Source organism: Procambarus clarkii, chromosome 10, assembly GCF_040958095.1.
Source record: "Procambarus clarkii isolate CNS0578487 chromosome 10, FALCON_Pclarkii_2.0, whole genome shotgun sequence".
Taxonomy (NCBI): domain Eukaryota; kingdom Metazoa; phylum Arthropoda; class Malacostraca; order Decapoda; family Cambaridae; genus Procambarus; species Procambarus clarkii.
In genome coordinates, this window is record NC_091159.1 from 24250452 (window position 1) to 24273087 (window position 22636).

The window sequence follows — 22636 nt, forward strand, 5'->3', positions numbered from 1 at the left end:
TTATGAGGGATCGAACCTATGTACGGTGGGTGTTCCCACGCACACGCCCTAGTCAACTAGACCACGACATGGTCAAAGTTCATGGAAGAGTTATTGGCTTCGAACCCTCATCACGGCTCCTACGGATTTTCTCATTGACACATGGCGTTAGTGTGATTGCTGTGTGTAATGGGTTTGGTAGCGTAAAGTCGTAAGTTAGGAGCCTGGAGCCAGATTCACGAAGCTGTTACGCAAGCATTTACGAACGTGTACGTCTTTCCTCAATCTTTGACGGCTTGTCACATACATTAAACAGTTTACAAGCATGAAAACTAACCAATCAACTGTTGTCCATTGTTATAAACAGCCTCCTGGTGCTTCGCAGCTCATTAACTGCTTAATAATTGCAAACAAAGCCGAAAACGATTGAGAAAAGATGCACAGGTTCGCAGGTGCTTGCGTAACTGATTCGTGAATCTGGCCCCTGGCAAGAAGGCCGCCACACGCGGCAGCAGCACCACGTCGGAGGCGGGGATGACGCGCCAGACATGAGAAACCAGATTAGAAAATGGTTTTAAGTACCTTATGGAACAAAAATCTTGCCCACACCGAGCCGTGTAAATCACTACGAAAACACCCCTAGGAGGACACAAGGTCATTAACTTGCCCTTTTTAAAGAAAATCTATCAAATTAACTTTTCCATCAAACACGTGAAGCAGAGATTTATAGAAGGGGGACAAAATGACAGGATCGCTATCACAGTTATAATCAGTCAAAATATGGGACCCGTTAGCGAGTGAGTGGAAGAGTTTTCTGCACGACCGCAATTCAATTAAAAAACTTTATTCATAAATGTTTGTACACTTTGAATCAAGTTTACACAAAATTACAGTATATGACCCACACATTAACAAGTCTTCCTCTAGGAAACTAATGGGAAATATCAATGAGCAATATTGAGAAAATGAGCTGAAGAAAGTGTTCGTTGCCAGAAGGTGTCATTATATTTCGTGGTGCACAAAACTGTTTCTGCCTGCTGGAGCAATTTTGTCTTAACGTTCTAATTTACTTTTTAGAAAACGTGCTATTAATAAAATGTAACGTTTGGCATCTACCTTGGGATTCATCGATTATGAGAGCAATTTGGATTAAGTATTTACGTACCTGTAGACACCTTTTGTCAGCATCTTTGGTGATATTGATAGCGTTTCTTTCAATTAGGTTACACAAAGATGGCAAAGTTAAAAAATGTAAAGCAATTGACAGTATTACTGGACTACGTTCTCCATCCATCACCAGCCACCCCTTGTAACACAACCACCACCACCGACCTTTCCTCCAACTGAAATGTGGGTGTTTATCACTCAATGTTCGGTAATATGTATGTAATATATGTATGAACATGATGTACTGAACGGGGTGAGAATAGCATGAGCAACCTCATCCCTTTGTGTGTATTTTTTCAAACCTATTTAAATTTCCCTCAACTCTTTCCTACACCCTCCCATCCCCCACACCCCTCCATCTTATCCTACTCGCCACAATAACCCCACCCCACATCCACAATCCAAAGCTCTGAAGGGGAGAATCACTAAGATGTACCATTAGTTCTTAAGACAGGATAGGATTTTTTTGTCGATTTTAATTTAAATAACTGATGTACGACATTTTTCTACCGAGTAAAATTCTTAACTCTTTGAAGCCTCTACAACTGCCTCAGAAATTTGGGAAAAAGTTTAGATTAACATAAAATGACAGAAACTGAGCTGTACATGTCACTCTTGACTGAGCTCCGGGTGCCCGGCAGAGGCCTTCAGTTAATGCCTGAACCCACAGCTGATACAAGCATAAATTTAGTTTTAGTCAGAATATCTTATTCTGACATCAGCAGGGAAAGTACAGAAATGTGATGAAAATTCCAAAATGGAATCGTTAGAATAAAAGGAGCAAATGTGATGAGAGTATGGAAGTTACTGAATAATAATGAAAAAGGCGCGGGACGACGTAGAGACTTGCTAACAAGGTTACTGTATTATCCGTTTGTGTGTGAATTGTCCCCCTCGATACGAGCTTTGGTGAATAGGATTCCTTTGGCATTGCTCGACTTGTCTTTCTGATCTCGTATTGGCATACCGACTATCTAGAAATTTCAGAATATTGTAACAAATTGGCTCCGGGGATTGGTGCCTTTTTTTTTTTTTTTTTTTATATAAATAGCCTCTTTTACTGAAGGCAGAACCTGGTCAAACGTCAGTGTCTTGTAGAACAAGTTTCAAGAGCAAGCAAGAATAGGCATTTAAAGAGATGGCAATGAAAACTGTAATTTGAAGAATAAATATCAAACTATGGTTGACTAGACACAATGAGGTAGGCCTAAGATAGGTCGCCTGTAGAATAAATAGTTCTTTCGGAACCATGAAATTGTGATCACCGAAAAAGTAAGTTACTGTGCATAATCTTTTATATAATGAATATATTAAAACATTTAGGACACTATCAATGAAGCAGCCGGGTCCCCTCACCTCCCCTCCCCCTCCCATCCCCGGCTGCTAGCGACGTCGTGAACACGGGAAGACGGGCTGTAATCCTTGCTAAGTTTACCCTGGAATACGACTCGCCAATCTGTATACAACCAAAGGGGTGACTGAAGAATTTTAAGATCATGCACAAGCGTCCTTCCCTAACCCCAGGGTTCTCAAGTCCTACTGATATCGCTCGCAAGATGAGATAATATTAACGCATGCAGTAGTAGGAAAATAATTAGTAAAGTACCGCTGACCAGAACATAAATTTAATAATGAAAGAATTACTTATTTCGTGGATTGGGATTTTTTTTTCTTGGATCACGCCTTGTAATCCAGTCATTCAGTTTAAAACTAATTTAATATTTTTTGTATTGATGACGGCCCTATGTTCTTGTAGGTACTGTGCCGGCCATGTGCGTGCTCTGAAGTGATCGGGAATATGCGTGGCTTGGAAGACGAACTGTGCTACGTCTACTCCCACAACCCGTTCTCGCACTTTCGTATAGTCAGTATTGACTTATTAAATACGTGCATGTGTGACATACTAAACATACTAGTTTACCTTGAAAAGCTTCATAGAAAACACCGACCTTACCTAACTTTCTTAGTATGGTATTTCTTAGTATGTTATAGTATTCTTAGTATACTAAGAAGGTTAGGTAAGGTCGGTGTTTTCTATGAAGCTTTTCAAGGTAAACTAGTACGTTTAATATGTCACATATGCACGTATTTAATAAGTTAATATTGACTGTAAGAAAGTGCGAGAACGGGTGTGTGACTCCCAAGGACATTTCCTGCTGCTCAGATTCTGCAAGTTGTGCGTATGTTGACTCATGCATGCGGCACGGTCCTGCTAGTGCGTGCGTCTCGTGTCGTATCCATCCCTACTCTTGCGTGCGTCTTCGTGCATGCGTTCCCTCGTGCGTGCGTCCACGTGCGTGCAAGATGATACTCACCGTTCCTCATTTTTGTCTATTAATCATAATTGCGCTTTGTAGTTTTGTGTTTATTTACTGCTAAATTATCCTCGTGCGGCAGACATCAGCTGTGTTGCCACTGGCACCAAGTTAACATTAATGTAGAGAAACACAAACAATAATCAAAATTATAGTTTATAAAAACTGGAGAATCGGGTTACAGTGGTTAATAGGACGAGTATGCCTTTATTTTATACATTATATAGAGTTGTAATGTTTAACTACTCCAATAGTGTTGCAGTTGCCATGTTTTGCCATACTATTAACGCCTGCCATAGTGGTGTTGTCATACAGCTTTACGCCTACCAAAGTGGTACTCACCCCCTGTGGGACTCTGCCATTGTCATCTTGCCAGACTAAAATTTTTGAGTCTTCTGTTGTCTAAGATTCAGCTACTTGAACAAAAAGTTCAAAGCAGCATGGTTATGGTGAGCCCGTAAGTCTACTACGGACTTGGATTGACTATCTTCTGTTGCTTAGATACTTGCATACCGAAGCACTTTTCCTGTCACTTACGTCTGCTTCACCAACTAGAGTTCGTCTTTAGTGGCAACCTGTCTTCAGGCTAAGCTTGACAAAGCAACGGCCAATCCCCAAAGATATACTAGTCAGTTATATTGTACTGCATATTCGAAATTGGTATTTTCTCAGATATAATTAATATTGCATACAAAAATGTCTGTTAAACCTAACTTGGGATAGGTTAGGTGATTTAGGTTCTGTTGGCAATTATTGGGATTTGTAGTACGTGAATGAAGCATAGAGAGCAACCCGTCCTCAGACCAAGTCCATTCTATCCAGCGGTCGTCCCCAAAGACTCTGTCATCAATTTTAACATGCTGTTCATTCACAATAATAATGTTCTCAAATATAGATTAATATTATATATTAGCATATTGTGCATATTTAGGCATTGGTTGGGTTTGGTGTTTAGGTTATGTTGGCAATTATTTGTATTTGTAGTACGTTGGTGAAGCATTTTGTTGTGGTTCGAACAAAAGTCATCAGCAAAGCACTTGTTCTGGAAATGTTCGCACTTCATCAGTCGAGTCGTGTGTAAACCAATTTTCGTTCATAAACGGGAGGTTTGGCGGGTGCATGGAATGGACTTTGGCCATTGTTTGAGGACGGGCTGTGTAGAAAGGTGGATTCCAGCAGAGGACGTGAACGAAGCACTGCTCGAGAAAAGTACATCAGTTTTGAGCCGTGTGTAAAGTGCTTTTCATTCATAAACAGAGGGTTTGGTGGGTGGTTTAACGAGCACTTGGTCTTTGTTGATGAGGACGGGTTGCTTGTTGAGTACAGTGTTGAAGTGTTTGTTGATTTATAAGTTTGGTGCTGTGTTTGTCTGGCCCTGCCTTTGTCACTGTCTGGCCCTGCCTTTGTCACTGTCTGGCCCTGCCTTTGTCACTTGTCTGGCCCCCTGCGTCTGTCACTTGTCTGGCCCCCTGCGTCTGTCACTTGTCTGGCCCCCTGCGTCTGTCACTTGTCTGGCCCCCTGCGTCTGTCACTTGTCTGGCCCCCTGCGTCTGTCACTTGTCTGGCCCCCTGCGTCTGTCACTTGTCTGGCCCCTTGCGTCTGTCACTTGTCTGGCCCCCTGCGTCTGTCACTTGTCTGGCCCCCTGCGTCTGTCACTTGTCTGGCCCCCTGCGTCTGTCACTTGTCTGGCCCCCTGCGTCTGTCACTTGTCTGGCCCCCCTGCGTCTGTCACTTGTCTGGCCCCCCTGCGTCTGTCACTTGTCTGGCCCCCTGCGTCTGTCACTTGTCTGGCCCCCCTGCGTCTGTCACTTGTCTGGCCCCCCTGCGTCTGTCACTTGTCTGACCCCCCTGCGTCTGTCACTTGTCTGGCCCCCCTGCGTCTGTCACTTGTCTGGCCCCCCTGCGTCTGTCACTTGTCTGGCCCCCTGCGTCTGTCACTTGTCTGGCCCCCTGCGTCTGTCACTTGTCTGGCCCCCTGCGTCTGTCACTTGTCTGGCCCCCTGCGTCTGTCACTTGTCTGGCCCCCTGCGTCTGTCACTTGTCTGGCCCCCTGCGTCTGTCACTTGTCTGGCCCCCCTGCGTCTGTCACTGTCTGGCCCTGCGTCTAATACTCGATTAGTGTGTCTCTCTCTTGTGAAATCGTCTTAGTGTTTGAACGGCTAAGCCACACGTGTAGGAGTTAGTCTGCGTATACTGGGCGCGAGTGAATGTATTTTCCAGTTTGATTCTCTTGGTGTCTAGCTGCTCATTTTATTCCATGGGCGCCTTCAGACCACGGCTGCTGAGAGATTGCATTATTTTATATGTTATATGCATATACTTGGTATATTGCTGATGAGCAATAATAGACTGGGGAAAAAATCTATACAGTGTAGAGTTTGTTAAACGTATCATATATAACTTATTATATATTGCATTTATATTATCTATAATGAGCACTGTAGATAATATAAGCAAATAATAATGTAAGCTTAAGTATAAGCAATAATATTGCTTAAGTATAATGATAATATAAGCTTAAGTATAAGCAAACTTAAGTTCTAAGAATCGCCATGCATAACTTTGAATGAAAAGTTAGAATTTAACACTAATCACATGAGTCATTAAAACCTGTCCAGTCCAGCAAGTTACAGCTGGCGTCAAACCAGCTAACTAAACTTTAGAAATAATCAAGAGAACCTTTGTCAACAAAGAAAACGGTCCCTTTACAAATCCGGCATATGCGCTCGCCGGGAATACCGCCTTCAAGCACGGAAACCTCGCCTAGAAAAACACATTATTGCTCTGTGTTGTTCAGGTAAATAACACGAAATGTATTAAGTCAGAAACGAGACATGACAAGGCTAATTTCAGATATATTTCAGATATTGAATAAGTTAACACAATTGTTTACTACTGACCACTTACGCAAGAGAGAGCACGCACGCACGCATGCGAGCGCACTAACAAAGCACGCACGCACGCACGGTGGCAACACTGGCAAGCTCGCCAAGCCTCGGTACAGAACAATAGTCAGTTCACCACCGGACTGGCCCGGGTTCGATTTCCGGCCAGGACGAGACTTTTGAGCAAGTTTCCTTACACGCGAAGCCTCTTGTTCACCTAGCAGTAATGAAGTACCCGGGAGTTAGGCGACTGTTGTGGGCTGCATCCTGGAGGTCAGCTGTTTACCCAGGAGACCCTCGATAAGTCTAACGAACTTCCGATTTGCCTAATAAGCAGTTATTTTATTTAAATGGTTACAAATTTGTTTATTCCAATTAATATTGTATTATAATAAAACAAATTAGTGACTTAGGTGAGGTTAGGTTAAGTGATCAGATTTTAGTTTTGACTGATTTAAAACAAAAATCAAATGTAATGCAAAGTTTCTCATTTTATAAAAAAAATTTAAGAGATAATTTCAGGAAAATTCGGCTCGTTGGGCAACTTGACCCATTGGGTACAAAATTGTAATATATATAATTTGGATTCACCTCATGTTTTTGTTGGTCTATTGTGGCGTTTAATTGGGAGTATATTATAAGGTTGGGGAATTATAAGGATGTAAGGTAAACATCAGAAATTGAGGTGCCAAGACGCCGGTGATTGATAGTGACACACAGTTTACCTTTCTTGGCTCTGGGTCTGGAAGGGTTGGGCGATGGTGATCCAGCACCTTCACTCTTGTCCCCATCCCGAGCCTCGTGGGCGTTGCTCTTCTTCTTCTTGCTGCCCTTGGAGCCGAGGGATCCTGCGGGGGACTGTAACAGCGAGGCCTTGTGTAGGGAGGTCCTGATGGCCAGCCCACCCACCAAACTTGTAGCTAAGCTAGTGGTCACGCCCGAGGTGCTGGCGCCCACTAGAATAGGCGTGGGTGGTGTAGCTCGGAATTCGTGCGCGTGGTGCTCGAACCCGGGTTTTCTGATATAGCCAGGTTCAGATGATGTGCTCGACGCCCCCGGGGAACTGACGCTTTCGTAGCCGAAGTCCTGTCCGTCGAATTCAGACACGGAGACCCTCCTGCCGGCGTACAAGTCTTCGCTCTCTTCGTCTGCATTTTCCTTCCCTAGGGGCGGCGTGGGTGTTCGGGGCTTCCTCTTAGCACTCATCTTAACTGGATGCTACAGGACCACACCCGAGCCCATCACAACACACGATACCCGCAACACGTTGTGGACTGGGAGGCGACCCGCAGCCGTAATACCAGGAGGTGGAGACCTCGAACTCGCTCTCAGTGGCCAGATGTCCTCGCAGCTGCCCACACTACACAGATCATTCATGTTGACGTCGTAACTTGTAGCATGGTGTAGTGGACGCTAATGGGTAACACTACGACGCATCTAGGGTAATGTGTCAGCTGCGCGACCCGCACAGTGTGTTATGGTGTTAGTATAGCGCGTCCATGTGTTGAGAGGTGGTGCGGACACCCTGCCCCGTCTCACGTGTTCATTCTTAGTTTCCCCTGAATGAACCAAGTCATGCGTTACCTCACCATCCCTATCAACAAACAGTTTGTGTTTGTTTAAAAAATACAGGTTTTCTGGTTACCAAACTACACACACTGCACAATAATAACGTATAAGAAACGTAACGTTTTGGCTGTTTCCCGTCACTTAGTGTTCATGTGTGTGTACACGTCTCACGGAGCACAACTCTTGGCACCCACCTTGTAAACACGGTAAACAACAACTGACTACTCCTACCACGTTAGAGGGTTTGTTTACACGTTGCTAAGGTGGTTGCCAGGCATGACGTCACATGCTGCCGGCTGGTTGGCTAGCAGGTGTTTATCAGTGCTACGAAAATCGGCTACCAGCTCTCAAACCAGCTACGGAGCTACTATTGATTGGAAACTAATGTAACAATGCTAACAAATTTGATAACCTTTATTTTCATGTATATTGCTGTTAATATATTCAAGTAGTTGTTTGTTTCAATATACGTCTTTTCAGTTTGACGGGTTACTTGGTGTGCCACGATACTGGCTCAAAACACACCAATGAGAGTGAAGAACAGAAATTTAAACTATAATACGATTGGCTATCACGTAGGTCCGAGCTCAGCAACTTTGGTACCGCACACGCTCACGACCAATCAGAACTGATAAAGCCGAAACTCAAAACTGTCGCGATTGGCCCAAATAACCTACCTAGGAATAGTCAGGAATAAACACGTTACCGTGAGGGAAGTGTGTATTATACAATCTGAAATAGACCTTCCTAACTACGCTATAATCTGCAAGGGTCGTTAGCCTGTTAGCCTGTAATTAGTCTCCCCGTATATCTGCAATTATGGGGATAAATTCTATTCACAAAGCGATACACTGTAACTAATGTATAGTATATTCGAAATCCAATATTGGCTGGTTCTCGTCTGATAGGTCAAGATTGTTGAGGGTTTGCTGGGTTCCCAGCCTTATTGCATCCTGTCTTCAAGCCAGGTTCGTTAAAGCAGCAGCCGTCCCGTCCCCCTCCCCATCCCCCAAGACTCGTTCATAAATTTTAACGTACTATGTACAGTATTAGAAAAAAAAGATTTCTCATATGCAAGTTAAATATTGTATACTAAAGTTCTATGTATAGTTAGACGTGGGCTAGGTTAGGTGTTCTGGTTCGGTTGGCAATTTGAAGTACGTGAAGTAAGTACTTGAAGTAAGAAGCATTTTTAAGAGTTGATTCCAACAGACGTCAGACAACCCGTCCTCACACTAGGATGTTTAAAGCGGCGGCCGTCTTCCCCCAGGCCGTCCTCGGACCAAGTCCCATTCTATCCAGCGGTCGACCCCAAAGACGCATTCATCAATTTTAATATTTTATTCATTCAAAACAGAACTATTTCAAATATAAATTATTATTATTATATATTAGCATATTGTGCATATTTAGGCACTGGTTAGATTAGATTTTTGTTCGAACAAAATTCGTTAGTGAAGCACTTGTTCCGGAAGTGTTCGAAAGAAATCGGTTCAGTTGTGTGTAAACCATTTTTCATTCATAAACAGGGGGTATGGAGGGTGCATGAAATCACTTTTGGATGTTGACCAATCCACACACTAGAAAATGAAGGGACGACAACGTTTCGATCCGTCCTGGACCATTCTCAATTTTTTTTTTTTTTGATATATTCAAGAGTTGTTACATTCTTGTACAGCCACTAGTACGCATAGTGTTTCGGGCAGGTCCCTGGAATACGATCACCGCCGCGAAGAATCGTTTTTACAACTAAGTACCCATTTTACTGTTGAGTTGAACAGAGGCTACAGTTAAGGATTTGCGCCCAGTAAATCCTCCTCGGCCAGGATACGAACCCATGACAAAGCGCTCGCGGAACGCCAGGCGAGTGTCTTACCACTGCACCACCGGGTATCTAAGTCGATGTCAGCAAGTCACTTGAGCTTCAACCCTTTCCAGATATTCTAAAAAAAAGCGAGAGTAACCCCTGTCCACAAATGTGGTGATACCACTAATGTTAACAACTTCAGACCTATATAAATTCTGCCAAACTTGTCTAAAATATTTGAAAAACTTATCTACAAGCAGCTTTACTCTTATCTAGCCAAACACAATATACTTAGCTCTTGTCAATATGGCTTCAGACCCCAAAAAAGCACTAACGATGCACCTATTTGTATGATTAACTTGATATATGCAGCTCTTGATAAAAATGAGTTCCCTATTGGGTTATTTGTGGACCTGCGTAAGGCTTTTGACACTGTCAACCACCAGAACCTTCTTAAATTACAACATTATGGAGTCAGAGGTCACTCCTTGCAGTACCTTAAGTCTTACTTTACTGACAGGCTCCAATATGTTTGAATAATTCAATTTCTCCCACCCTATCCATCAACATTGGTGTTCCCCAGGGCAGCATACTTGGCCCTCTCCTCTTTCTCATCTACATTAATGACCTTCCAAATGCCTCCCAACATCTCAAACCAATTCTATTTGCTGACGACACGACCTTCATTTACTCCAGTCCTGATCCCCTTGCTCTAAATGTCAGTGAATACTGAGCTAAATAAAGTCCATCACTGGCTAACTGCCAACAAACTCACCCTCAATATTGACAAAACTTTCTATATTTTGTTTGGTAATAAATCCTCAATTCAAATAAATCTCAGGATTAACAATACCCAAATTTGTAACAAAGTCGATGGCAAATTCCTTGGCGTTCTCGTTGACCGCAAGCTGAATTTCCAGGGACACATTCTAAATATATAAAAAAAAGTTTCAAAAACTGTTGGCATTCTTTCTAAGATCAGATATTATGTACCACGCCCTGCCCTGGTGACACACTATTACTCTTATCTATCCTTATCTCAACTATGGTATTTGTGCTTGAGGTTCTACTACCCAAAATCATTTACGTCCTCTAATTACTCAACACAATGCTGCTATTAGGACAATATCTAACTCTGGCCCCAGACATCACTTGGTACCCTTACTCAAATCTCTGAATATGTTAGATATGAAGTCACTGCACATCTCTCGTGTATTTTATATATATAAAACGCTGAACTGTAAAGGCAGTCCTGACCTTAAAAGCTTCCTAGAAGGTTGTAACAGATCCCATGAGCACCACACCAGAAACAATTACCTATTTGATATTCCAAGAGTACGACTTAGTCAAACTAGAAATGCTTTACAAATCAAGGGACCTCGAATGTGGAATGACCTTCCCAATTATGTTAGACTGTACCTCTCGCAACCAGTTTAAGATAAAAACTAAGTACTACCTAATTAACTCCATGTAACCTACCTCACCCCTAAATGTCAACCCATGTCTACGATTTTGAACAATGCTGTTTGTTGACCAAATTGTATTTTTTCTTTTTTTCTGCCATTTTTTCTTCCCCCCCCCCCCCCCCATTTTTTTCATTTTTTTTCTCAACACAATTTATACTTTAATCTCAATTAGTATTAAGTTTTAGTCCTAGTGTTTTTTCTGCCCGAAACGATTTGCGTAATAGTGGCTTTAGGCGTTGTATGTACTAGCTCTCTATAAATCCATCAACTTTTGTATTTCACCATGTATGTATGTACTTTACCTGAATAAATATTTGTATATTGATGTGAATGGTCTCACAATCGACTTGAGAATGGTCCAGGACGGACCGAAACGTCGTCGTCCCTTCATTTTTTAGTGTGTGGTCTGGTCAACATACTTCAGCCACGTTGTGACTCATCGCTCACTTTTGAATTTTTGTTTGGAGGACGGGCTGCGCTTTGCCGGCTGCGTCAGCAAAGCACTGTTCGATAAGTGTTAGAACATCGTTAGTTGAGTCGTGTGTCAACTCGTCCTCATAAACAAAGGCAAAAAGTGCTGTAGCTCGATAAAAATACAGATTAATAAGCAGTTTCAGATTATCAATAACGTGTCACATTCCAGTGATTATCATTAAAGCCTCAGATTTCTCGGAAACAAAGCGACTGTCCTCTCGAGCATTCTCAACATCACTAAACTGATGTACTAGATCATCGGAACCTAACACAGGACCCACGAATAGAACATCACATTTTCAGTACACGAAATTTTGGCCCTAGGAAATTTACGTCAAAATGCTATGCAGTATTCGAGAGGATGAGTTAACGAGGGATTGAAAGGAATGTTAAACCCAGCTCGATATTCGAGGATACCAAAAATACTTAACGCATTATGAACGGTAGCATAAACACACAAATTGTGACACTAGCTCTCCATATGTCAGTGGCTTAATTCAGAAACTGTACCTGTGGGCGGTCTCGAGCCCATTGTTGTGGTGACGATGTGCATTGAATTTTGTAACTAGCTCATAAAGATTGTAACTAGCTTAGCTAAATGAATTGTGGGGTTCAGTCCCTAAGCCCATTATGTGCCTCTGCAACCCTTTGCATTACCGCCCACAGGATGGGTATGGGGTGCATAATAGCTAAACTAAGTGAACGGTAGAATAATGTGGTAGTATTACTTACTCGAGTCCAGCTTCAATGAAAAGTTCATAGTATAATGGCCACTTTTAATACTATAGATTTTGTATAAACAAGCTTAGGTATATACCTAATAGCTGGCACCTAAATGTTAGGTATAACCCTAATAGCTGAGTGGACAACGATCTGGACACGTAATCCTAGGGTCCGGGTTCGATCCCCGGCGATGGCAGAAACAAAAATGGGCAGTTTCTTTCACCCTAATGCCCCTGTTACCTAGCAGTAAATATGTACCTGGGATTTACAGCTGTTACGGGCTGCTTCCTTGAGGGGTGGGGAATTAGTTAGTAACAGTTGATTGATTGACAGTTAAGAGGCGGGCCAAAAGATCAGAGCTCAACCCCTGCAAGCACAACTAGGTGGATACAGCAATGTGCTGCTACCCTATTCTATATGAAAGATTACACAGTGTAGATCAAATCAAATTTTTATTCAGGTAAAAGTACATACATATAGGATTAGTTACAAACATAATGTTGGATTTAAAGATAGAGCTGGTACATACAATACCTTAAGCCACTAGTACGCATAGCGTTTCGGGCAGATAAAAAACTAACAAGTTCATCTATATCCTTGTCTCACATGATGATTAGTCATACATGGAGTAAGGCGAGAACATGACCCGTAAGGCTGATCTATTAACCTTCACTAGCACAGTCTGGGTACAGCACAAGAATAATATAGTGTTAGTGGTTTGGCCATAATGTATACCGCTTACGGTTATCATAGAAAACGATGTTCCGAGCCTCTTCACAATACAAGGAGTGACTACAGGTTAGCCCATAACACCAACCGTTAAACTGCAACGTAAATTACAAAATAGTGAAATTTCAATCTGAAATCGTTAAAAAATTATTTTAGGAATAACTACCACGTTTACATATATAAAATATTTATATATATCAATATAATAAAAGGAAGCTTTGGCTTTTCGTACTATATTGATAAGCATCGAGTATCTCTCAACTTTTGTAACTGGTGTCACTTATGGTAAAAGGAGAAATGCTTGGAGTGACTCTGTGTACATGCGGCTCAGGCTTGGGTACAAATATTACTGGGAATATGGGATAGGTGTTCATGATAATGACACGAGGTGTAAACTATGTGGTATGTTAAGGTCTCACACCCTTGCCCATTATGTTCTTGATTGTCCGTTGATTAATGTATATAGAAACACTGAGATAAGGACTGTTCCTGAACAAATAGCCTGGATGTGTCACAACGGAAAGGTTGATGATATTCTTGAGAGATATAAGAATTTTGCACCAAGACTGTAATATTTTGTTGAATTATCTGCATGTCTCTTGCAAATTGTCTATGCAGTATACCTAGGTCATAAAAGTATTTGTGTGTACGTCTGATAACATACTACTTGTGAAGGAGGAAATGTATATGTTTATCTCTCAGAATGTTTGGTAATATGTTTATTTGTGATGTGTGTCTATGTATATATTAACACGTTGTACTGAATGGGGTGAGAATAGCTTGAGCTACCTCATCCCTTTGTGTGTATTTTACCTCAATAAACTTATTTCAATTTCAATTTCAATTTGTAACTGGGCTAACCTTATTTTTTTCATATTCGTGTTTCTTTTTAATTGCTTTAAGTGTAGCACTTTAGCCAGGGGTTGTTTAATCTTTTGGCAGTTACTTAGTGAGGGGAGGACGGTGTGTATTGTAGCGGCTTAGTTTGGGAGAAAAATATGGCGGCTCATGAATTTATATCCTGTGTATTGTTGAGTTCAGATTACCAGTATATATTTGAAGTGCATTTATGAGGTTCCTTATTGTTGGTTTGTTGTGTAGTCTAAAGGTAAGTTTATTGGTAACTGAGGGTTTTATGTCCATGTTTGCTGAGGAGGTAGGATAGTGGTTGGTTGGTTCTGTCAGTAATTATAGCAGAGACAAGCTAGGGGACTGCTATATTAGTCCATATGTGGGTCCAGGGTTAAAGATGATTAATTCGTGTGGGCTTGATAATTATCATTATTCATTGATAATCATATATGATAATCTTGGAGATATTACGTATCATTATTTTTTCCCACGTTACCATACATCTGTGCGTTATCTGCAAATTTGATGATGTGGTTCGTAATATTCTGTCGTTCAACTCTGTCATTGATATAACTGACAAAAAGGGTTAACCCCCAAATGGCCCCTGAGATACACACTTATTACATTTCTCCAGTTAGATTCGGACCCATTTGGTACAACCCTTTTTCTTCGTTTCGGCCACTGTTTTATCCATTCTAGTATTCTAACATTTATTGTGAATCTATAATTTCCTTGACAGTCTTTTATGTGGCACCTTATCAAAGGGTTTAGCAAAATCCATGTATACTGCATTCCCCCAGAAGTCCTTTCTGAGAAGCTGGTTACCCTTTCCCAAAACGTGAGTAGGTTTGTAAGGCAGGATCTATTGTTAACAAATCCATGTGTCGATTTTACAAGATTATTCCCTGAAAGAGGGTGCACGATTCTTCCCTCTCCCTCTGATGCTCCCCATTAACTGGCAGATGTGTGTGATGTCAAGTTGATTGGATGGTAAATTTCTGCTGAGCACTCTGCCTTTTTTTTAAATTAGGGGTTACATTTGCATATTTCCAATCTAGGGGGACTATCCATTGGTCCAAAGATTTTGCGAAAAGTAATATCAGCGGTTCAGCACTTCTAGATGTTACTACTGCTCGGTTTAGACTCGGTTACAAGTATCTCTGGGAATTCTCATTATCTGCTGATGTAGACCTGACCAAATGTAAACTGTGTCAACAAAATTATTCGCACACCCTCCGTCACTATGTGATGGAGTGCGAAAAGATGCGTGAGTTTAGAGACAATTCTATAACCAATGTTTCAGCGATGTGTCAATATTTCATTCAAAATGATCTGCTACCAGAAATTTTAGCCAAATATCCCCAGTTTGCTAACTGTAGGTAGTAACTAAGTGATTGTAACCGATCCACCGCTGCCCACTGGATGGGGGGGGGGGGGCGGTGTGCAGGACAAATCATATAAGTTTTGACACTAGCTCTCCACATATGTCAGTTGCTTAATTTAGAACCTGTACTTGAGGTCGATCTCGAACCCATTCTTGATGTGACGACTTGTATTGAATTTTGTAACTAGCTCATCAAGATTGTAACTTGCTTAGCTAAATGAATTGTGGGGTTCAGTCCCTGAGCCCATTATGTGCCTCTGTAACCCTTTCCACTACCGCCCACAAGATGGGTATGGGGTGCATAATAAATGAACTAAACTAACTAAAAAGCTGTAGGCATAGTTCATATGCCAGTTCCTTTATAACTTTGGATTGGATTCCATCCACACCTGGGGCTTCCGAGTCTTTTAGTTTGTCAGTGTTCTTCCTGATTATGTCGCATGTTATGGGTGTATCCATATATTCATTCTCTTCCCCTCTTTCAAACATTTATGTCGGTAATGGGATGTCTTCTAACCTCTCTAGTAATTTAATGCATTAAATGCGCATACACCTCCCAGTGAGCAGACTCTGCAAAAACAATGCCGTATCAACCTAATCAACGTTGAATATTGTCCCCGCTGGGTAAGGCCCTTCATTAAACAGTTACTAAATTTTACTTGTATCGAACGTGTGATCGCAATTTAAATGGGAAACAAAAGATTAGATCAAACATCGACAGCAGAAGATTTATCGCTTCTTTACTTGTACCCAGATACAATCATACTGAAACTGAACGTTTTGAAATGGTAGTTAATATGTAGTAGTGATTTGTAATATAAGACGTGTTTACTGCTCTGGGATTGTTACTGTTTATGGTTCGGTAATTGATGTTGCGGATTACTAGTAGGGCGTTGAGCTTTCTTGCTGGAAGGGAGTATTTGTGTCCACAGTCGACAGATCATGAGCTAATATCTATTGGTGTCGAGAGAGCAGTTGACGCAGCGAGGCCGGTGATTAGCCTGAGCATGGATAATATTAGCCTGTCAGTATCCAGTCAATGAACGGCTCGCCGTTATGGCAAACACGCCATACAAGTCATGGGCATTATTCAACTCATATCACAGTAGTAACATCGCTAGGAAAACCAAAGTGGTTGGGTCCTCTACTCTATATACTTTCTCATCTCTACCCTGTACCCCAGTCCTTTACCCCAATGCACTTTGAATATATATAATTTCAGCGATATTTTGCTGTACTTGGCTCGGGATGACGCTTGACAGTAAGTAAATATAAAAAAAAAGCACCAAGCCGGGAAGGCTATGTAGCACAGTCGCCTGTGAGTGTTTTATAATATTGACAGGTTAACCCAATCCAGTATATCTCTTGCCAGAATCAGTTATAACGATGCCCAAGTTAATCATTCTGTGGGCTTTGCAAGTGGTCAGACTGTGGTCATTCAAACATACAAGCTCCACTGTATCTCATCCTGCGGAGTTGTGTTGTATAGCTGTTGTAGGTGTGATACTTTAACGTAACGAAGCCGTGTGTAGCAGTGTTAAGTTTAGTGAATAAATTTGTTTTATGCTTCATTTGGCTCTCCATTAACTCTTTGCCAAATACTACTCTGGCATTATTTTCTCAATTCTTAACACAATCTCAAGGGAACCGCCACTTCACAGCCTGCATCTATAATTTGATGCAAGACCCTATAACAATCAATTCAACCACAATTGTTCGGGCAGGACGACAACCTGGACCTAGATTCAGGAAGCTCTGTGTATTTCTTCGTAAGTGGGTTTGCTACGAAGGTTCCTAAGTGCGCCCTAAGAAGATGCTTAGGTGCGATTCAATAAGGTATACTTAGGAAGGAAATTGTTGGTTCACCTGCGTGTCGATAGAGGTCACTACTGTGTTTCGTTTGGCCAATCAGAGAGCAGCAACATTCTTCATATTGAAGATTTAGCGCTGGCTTATCGGAGCTCTACTGCCTCCTATTTACGTCGAATTTTCTTATAAAATTAGTATATTTCGAAGTAAAACAATGTTTTTTCAACTTCTACAGCCAGCACCGACATTGTAGTAAACAAATATAATACATTTGTTGTTTACCTACGTAATTCTAAGAGATACTGTGTAGCTGTCCTTGTTGCTCGGAAGATGCGCTGACAATTATTGTATATATTTACTGAATTTACCCAAGGGCCACTAACTATCTAGTGACCTCGAAGAGGACAGAAAGCCGGCGGCTTGTTAAAGGGCCCGCCAATTGTCTTAATGATATTTTTTAGCTGGAATTTGGCATTTACGGCTTCAGCGGGTAGGCGGTTCCATGGGTTTATAGCCCTCTTGGTGGAAAAAAAACATCTGTTTTCAGTCCTACTTGAGAACATACTCTCCAACACTATATCTGTGATTGTCCTGTTATCAGTGACTTCATACCAAATGGTATGAGGTATTTTGAGCTCTGTAATTACTTCATACACTCAGGAATATTGGAAGATATTCTTGTGCTGCACCCAGATTTTGCCAGTGGAGGCTAATAGATCAGCATTAAGTATTTTGTTCTCTCCTAATTCCATGTATGACTGGCCATCCTGTGAGGTGAGGATGTTGGGTGAGCTTGTAGCTGGTTTTTTATCTACAATGTGTGGTCCTTTATACAGAATAGGGAAGCAGCACATTGCTGTGTATACCTAAACATGTTTAAAAATACATTGAGAGGAGTTTTGTAGAAACTGGTAAGAGTAATTATAATATAATGTTTCCATGATTCAGTGCTTACCTCTTGTGAAAATTGCTTAGAGTTGTTTAGTCAGAGTTGATTTGTTTTTTGTATTGAGGCTGGTATTTTCTAAATTGATTCCATGTACAGTATGTCTAACCATCCTGTGAGATGGGAGTATTAGATAAACTTATAGCTAGTTTTTTATCTACACTGTGTAATATTCCATATAGAATAGGGTAAGTAAGTAATTATCAAAAGAAGGCACCAAACCGGGAAGGCTATGTAGCACCATCAAATACGCAAAATAATCAGAGGGTGCTAAATATCACCAAGGATGCCAATACGAGAACAAAAACGCATAAGGCGAACGATACCAGAAGTATCCGAGTCACCAAGAATTCTATCGAGGGACAGGTGACCGCGAGGGGCGGTCGGAAAGCAAGACACACGCTCGTCCTGGAAGTCAGGACATTCAAGAAGGACATGCACGACCGTAAGAGGGACAATGCAACTAGGACAATAAGGAGCAGGGCGGCGCTCCATCAAGTGACCATGGGTTAAGCGAGTATGGCCAATACGCAACCTCGCCAGAGCTGTTTCCCACCGCCGGTTACGGTGGAAGGAGGACGGCCACGAGGAAACACAACATTTAAGAGTACGTAGCTTGTTACCAGTAACAGACAACCAAGAAGCCTGCCAACGGGTAAGGACTGAGGAATGGATAATCGGGTAAAAGTCGGAATACGGAATGCCTTTACGAGAGATGGGACAAGAGCGGACAGCTTCCTTAGCGGCAGCATCCGCACGCTCATTTAAAGACACACCAATATGGCTGGGAACCCAACAAAACTCAACCGACTTAAATTTACTGTGAACGAGAAACAGCCAATGCTGGATCTCGACAACTACTGGATGAACCGGATTAAAGGACCCGAGAGCCATGAGGGCACTACGAGAGTCAACAACAACCACAAAGGAAGACTGACAACGAGAAAGCAGGAGACGAAGAGCATAGAGAATAGCATAAAGTTCCGCTGTAAAGATGCTAGTCTCCGGAGGCAAGCGACACATATAAGTGCGATCAGGAAAAACAACAGAGTAGCCAACACCGTCCGCTGACTTAGACCCATCGGTGAAGACAGAAACGGAGCGGGAGTGAGAAGAAAAGTGCTCGAGGAAAAGGCGTTTTAGAACCGTAGGAGGGGTAAAAGCTTTAGTGACACGGGTCAAGGAAGTACAAAACCGCGGAAGAGGGACCCTCCACGGGGGCAAAGAAGGAACAACACGAGGAGAAACATCAGAAATACGAACGGAGAGAGAATCCTGTAGGCGAGATAACCGGACAGAAAGAGGGAGGTGGTGAAGAGGAACAGGAACCGCAGGAGGGGTAAAAGTTAAAGCACGACAGAGGCGAGAGGAAGGATGTTGCAAGGACCGCGCAAGATAGCGAAGACAGTAGCGATCACGGCGGTCCTGGAGAGACAGGAAGCCAGTGTCAACATACTAGCTAAGGATGGGAGTCGAACGAAAGGCACCAGAACTGAGGCGCAACCCAGTATGGTGCAAAGCATCAAGACGGCGAAGAGTAGAAGGAGAAGCAGACGAGTAAGCAGGGCAACCATAATCGAGCTTAGACAGGACGAGAGAGGAATGTAAAGCAAGGAGAGTGCGCCTATCTGCCCCCCAAGAAGTATGGGACAAGACCCGAAGGAGGGTAAGGGCCTTAGAGCACTCAACACGGAGGTAAGAGATATGGGGAGACCAAGACAAACGAGTGTCAAGGAATAACCCCAAAAGCTTCGCGGAATCTTTGTATTCAAGGGGATGACCATAAAGTGACAAAGAGGGACGAAGAACAACCCGTTTCCGCGTAAAAGTCATGGCACAAGTCTTAGAAGTAGAGAACTTGAAGCCATGACCTGTGGCCCAAGACGACACGGCATCAATCGCAAGTTGAAGCCGGCGTTGAAGGAGAGGCGAATCATCACCCTGACAACAAAGGGTAAGATCATCGACATAGAGAGCGGAGAAGACACCAGAAGGAAGAGAGGAAAGAAGACCATTGAGGGCAACCAGAAAAAGAGTAGTGCTCAGAACACTACCCTGGGGCACAGCTTCGTATTGCTGAAAAGAGGGAGAGAGAGCGGTACCAAGGCGCACCCGAAAGGAACGACGAGAGAGGAAGCTGCGGAGAAAGAGAGGGAGATGACCACGAAGACCAAAAGAATGAAGTTGAGATAGGATATGATAACGCCAAGTGGTGTCGTAAGCCTTTTCTAGGTCAAAAAAGACGGCAACAACGGAGGTCTTCGCAGCAAAAGCAGTACGAATATAGACCTCCAAGTTCACCAGGACATCTGTCGTGCTGCGGCACTTGCGGAAACCAAATTGAGAAGGGGAGAGGTGATGGTGTTCCAGGAACCACATCAGACGAACGTTAACCATACGTTCAAAGAGTTTGCAGACACAACTTGTGAGAGCAATAGGGCGAAAGTCCTTAGGGGAAGTACCCAGAGACCCCGGTTTGCGAACAGGGAGGACAACGGCTTCGAGCCAGTCCTCAGGGACTGACGACGACTCCCAGATCCGATTATACAGACTCAGTAAATACTGAGACGTGCTCGGAGGGAGATGGCGAAGCATCTCATAATGAATACCATCGGAGCCCGCCGCCGTAGAACCGCAGAGGGCCAGGGCAGAACGAAGTTCAGAGAGAGAGAAGGGATCATTATAGGGAAGCTGAAGATGAGTGCAGAAATCTAAAGGACGAGACTCAAGGACAGGTTTACGAAGAAGGAAAGATTGGGGAAGATGAAGACCAGAGCTAACAGAAGAAAAGTGGGAACCCAGTTCGGAAGCGACCTGCAACGGGTCCGCCACAAGAGTATCATGGAGGTGAAGGACCGGTGAAACATCGGGAACGAACTTACCCGCTATCTTGCGGATACGCTTCCAGATCTGGGCCAGAGGGGTCTCGGACGTAATTGTTGAGACATAAGATGCCCAACATTCACGTTTAGCCGTACGGATGGTCCTACGGGCCACCGCACTCGCTTTCCGAAAGAAAAGAAAAGAATCGGTCGTCTGCCTACGGCGGTGCCTCTTCCAGGCTGCACGCTTACAGCGGACAGCCCGAGCACAGTCCGCATTCCACCAGGGAACGCACTTCCGTGGACCCCGAGAGGAAGAGCGAGGAATAGAGCGGAGGGCAGCGTTGAAGACAGTGTCATGAAAAAGGAGGAGAGCGCGAGAGAGAGGCAGAAGGAAGAGGTCAGAGAGAGCAGCACTGAGGGTAAATAGGGTCCAGTCTGCCTTAGCAAACTGCCACCTAGGGAAAGAGAGGGAAGGGCGAAAAGAGAAAAAGGAAACAAGGATGGGGAAATGATCACTTCCATGGAGGTCATCAAGAACCTGCCACGTGAAATCTAAGTAAAGAGAAGAAGAGCAGAGAGAAAGATCAAGACAAGAAAGGGTGCGAGTCCGAGAGTCCAAATGAGTGGGCTCACCAGAATTCAGAAGAGACAGGGAAGAAGAGAGGAGAAACGGCTCAAGGAGGCGACCCCGGGTATTCGTCAGAACGTCACCCCAAAGAGAATGACGACAATTGAAGTCACCCAGCAGGAGCACAGGCTCCGGCAAGGAGTCTAGGAGGTGTTTCAAATCAGGAAGAGAGAGCGGGACACCCGGGGGGAGATAAATGGAACAAACTGTGTACCATTTCCCCACAAAGATACGAGCAGCAGAACAATGGAGAGGCGAAGGAAAAAGTAAAGGAACAAAGGGAACATCAGCCCGAATCAAGAGAGCAGAAGAATTAGAAGCCCCAGCAATGGCTGGGGGGGGGGAGAGAAAGGAATAGCCACGAAAACGACCAGGACGAGCACCAAGCATTGGCTCCTGGAGACAGACACAAAGGGGCGAAAACCGCGAAATCAGAAGTTGGAGTTCGAGGAAATTGGCGTAATAACCTCGAACGTTCCATTGAAGAATGGACAACGACGAGAAGAGAAAGGACAAAAACAGAGAACAAGGAAGAAACAAAGGCGAAAGAGCAACAGAGCACGTTAAAGAATATCAGGGTCGGGATCAGGGTCAGCAAAGTCAGGGTTAGGGGGCATGGGTAAACTGAGCAAAGACGGAGGGAAGGAAACGGGAGAACAGATCAGAGGTGGGCGGGCAGGGTCCGGAGGAGGAGGAGGAAGAGGAGGAGACAACGGAGAGGAGCAGGCAAGGACAGCAGCAGGAGGAGGGGGAGTAGAAAGAGGGGAGCGCACCCCAGCAAGAGCAGCAACCGAAAGGGAAGCAGGGGCCAAAGAAATCTCCATAGCAGGAACAGGGGGCGCAAGCACTGAAACGGGAGGGGAAGAAGTAACAGAGCCAGAAGTAGGAGCTGAGGAAGAAAGCGAAGCCTTCTTACCCGCCGAGGAAGAGGAAGGAGAGGAGCCAGGCTTACGCTTCTGACTTAAAGAGACCGGTGTCCCAGCAACTACGTACCGGGCAACGGATTCCAGTGTCTCAACAGAAGCCGAACGAGAGCACACACGACGGCCGTTAGGAGAGCGATGGACATCCGCCCGC

The 22636-nt window shown here is 43.4% G+C and overlaps 1 protein-coding gene across 1 annotated transcript in view; it reads right to left on the reverse strand.

The window, feature by feature from the left end:
• Positions 1–8106, reverse strand: part of LOC123746501 (uncharacterized) — a 108867-nt gene extending 100761 nt beyond the window's left edge. Inside the window, exon 1 of the mRNA XM_069321746.1 lies at positions 7073–8106. Coding sequence (XP_069177847.1) covers positions 7073–7553 — 481 coding nt within the window. The 5' untranslated portion in view covers positions 7554–8106. The remainder of the gene's footprint in view (positions 1–7072) is intronic.
• Positions 8107–22636: the final 14530 nt, after the last annotated feature.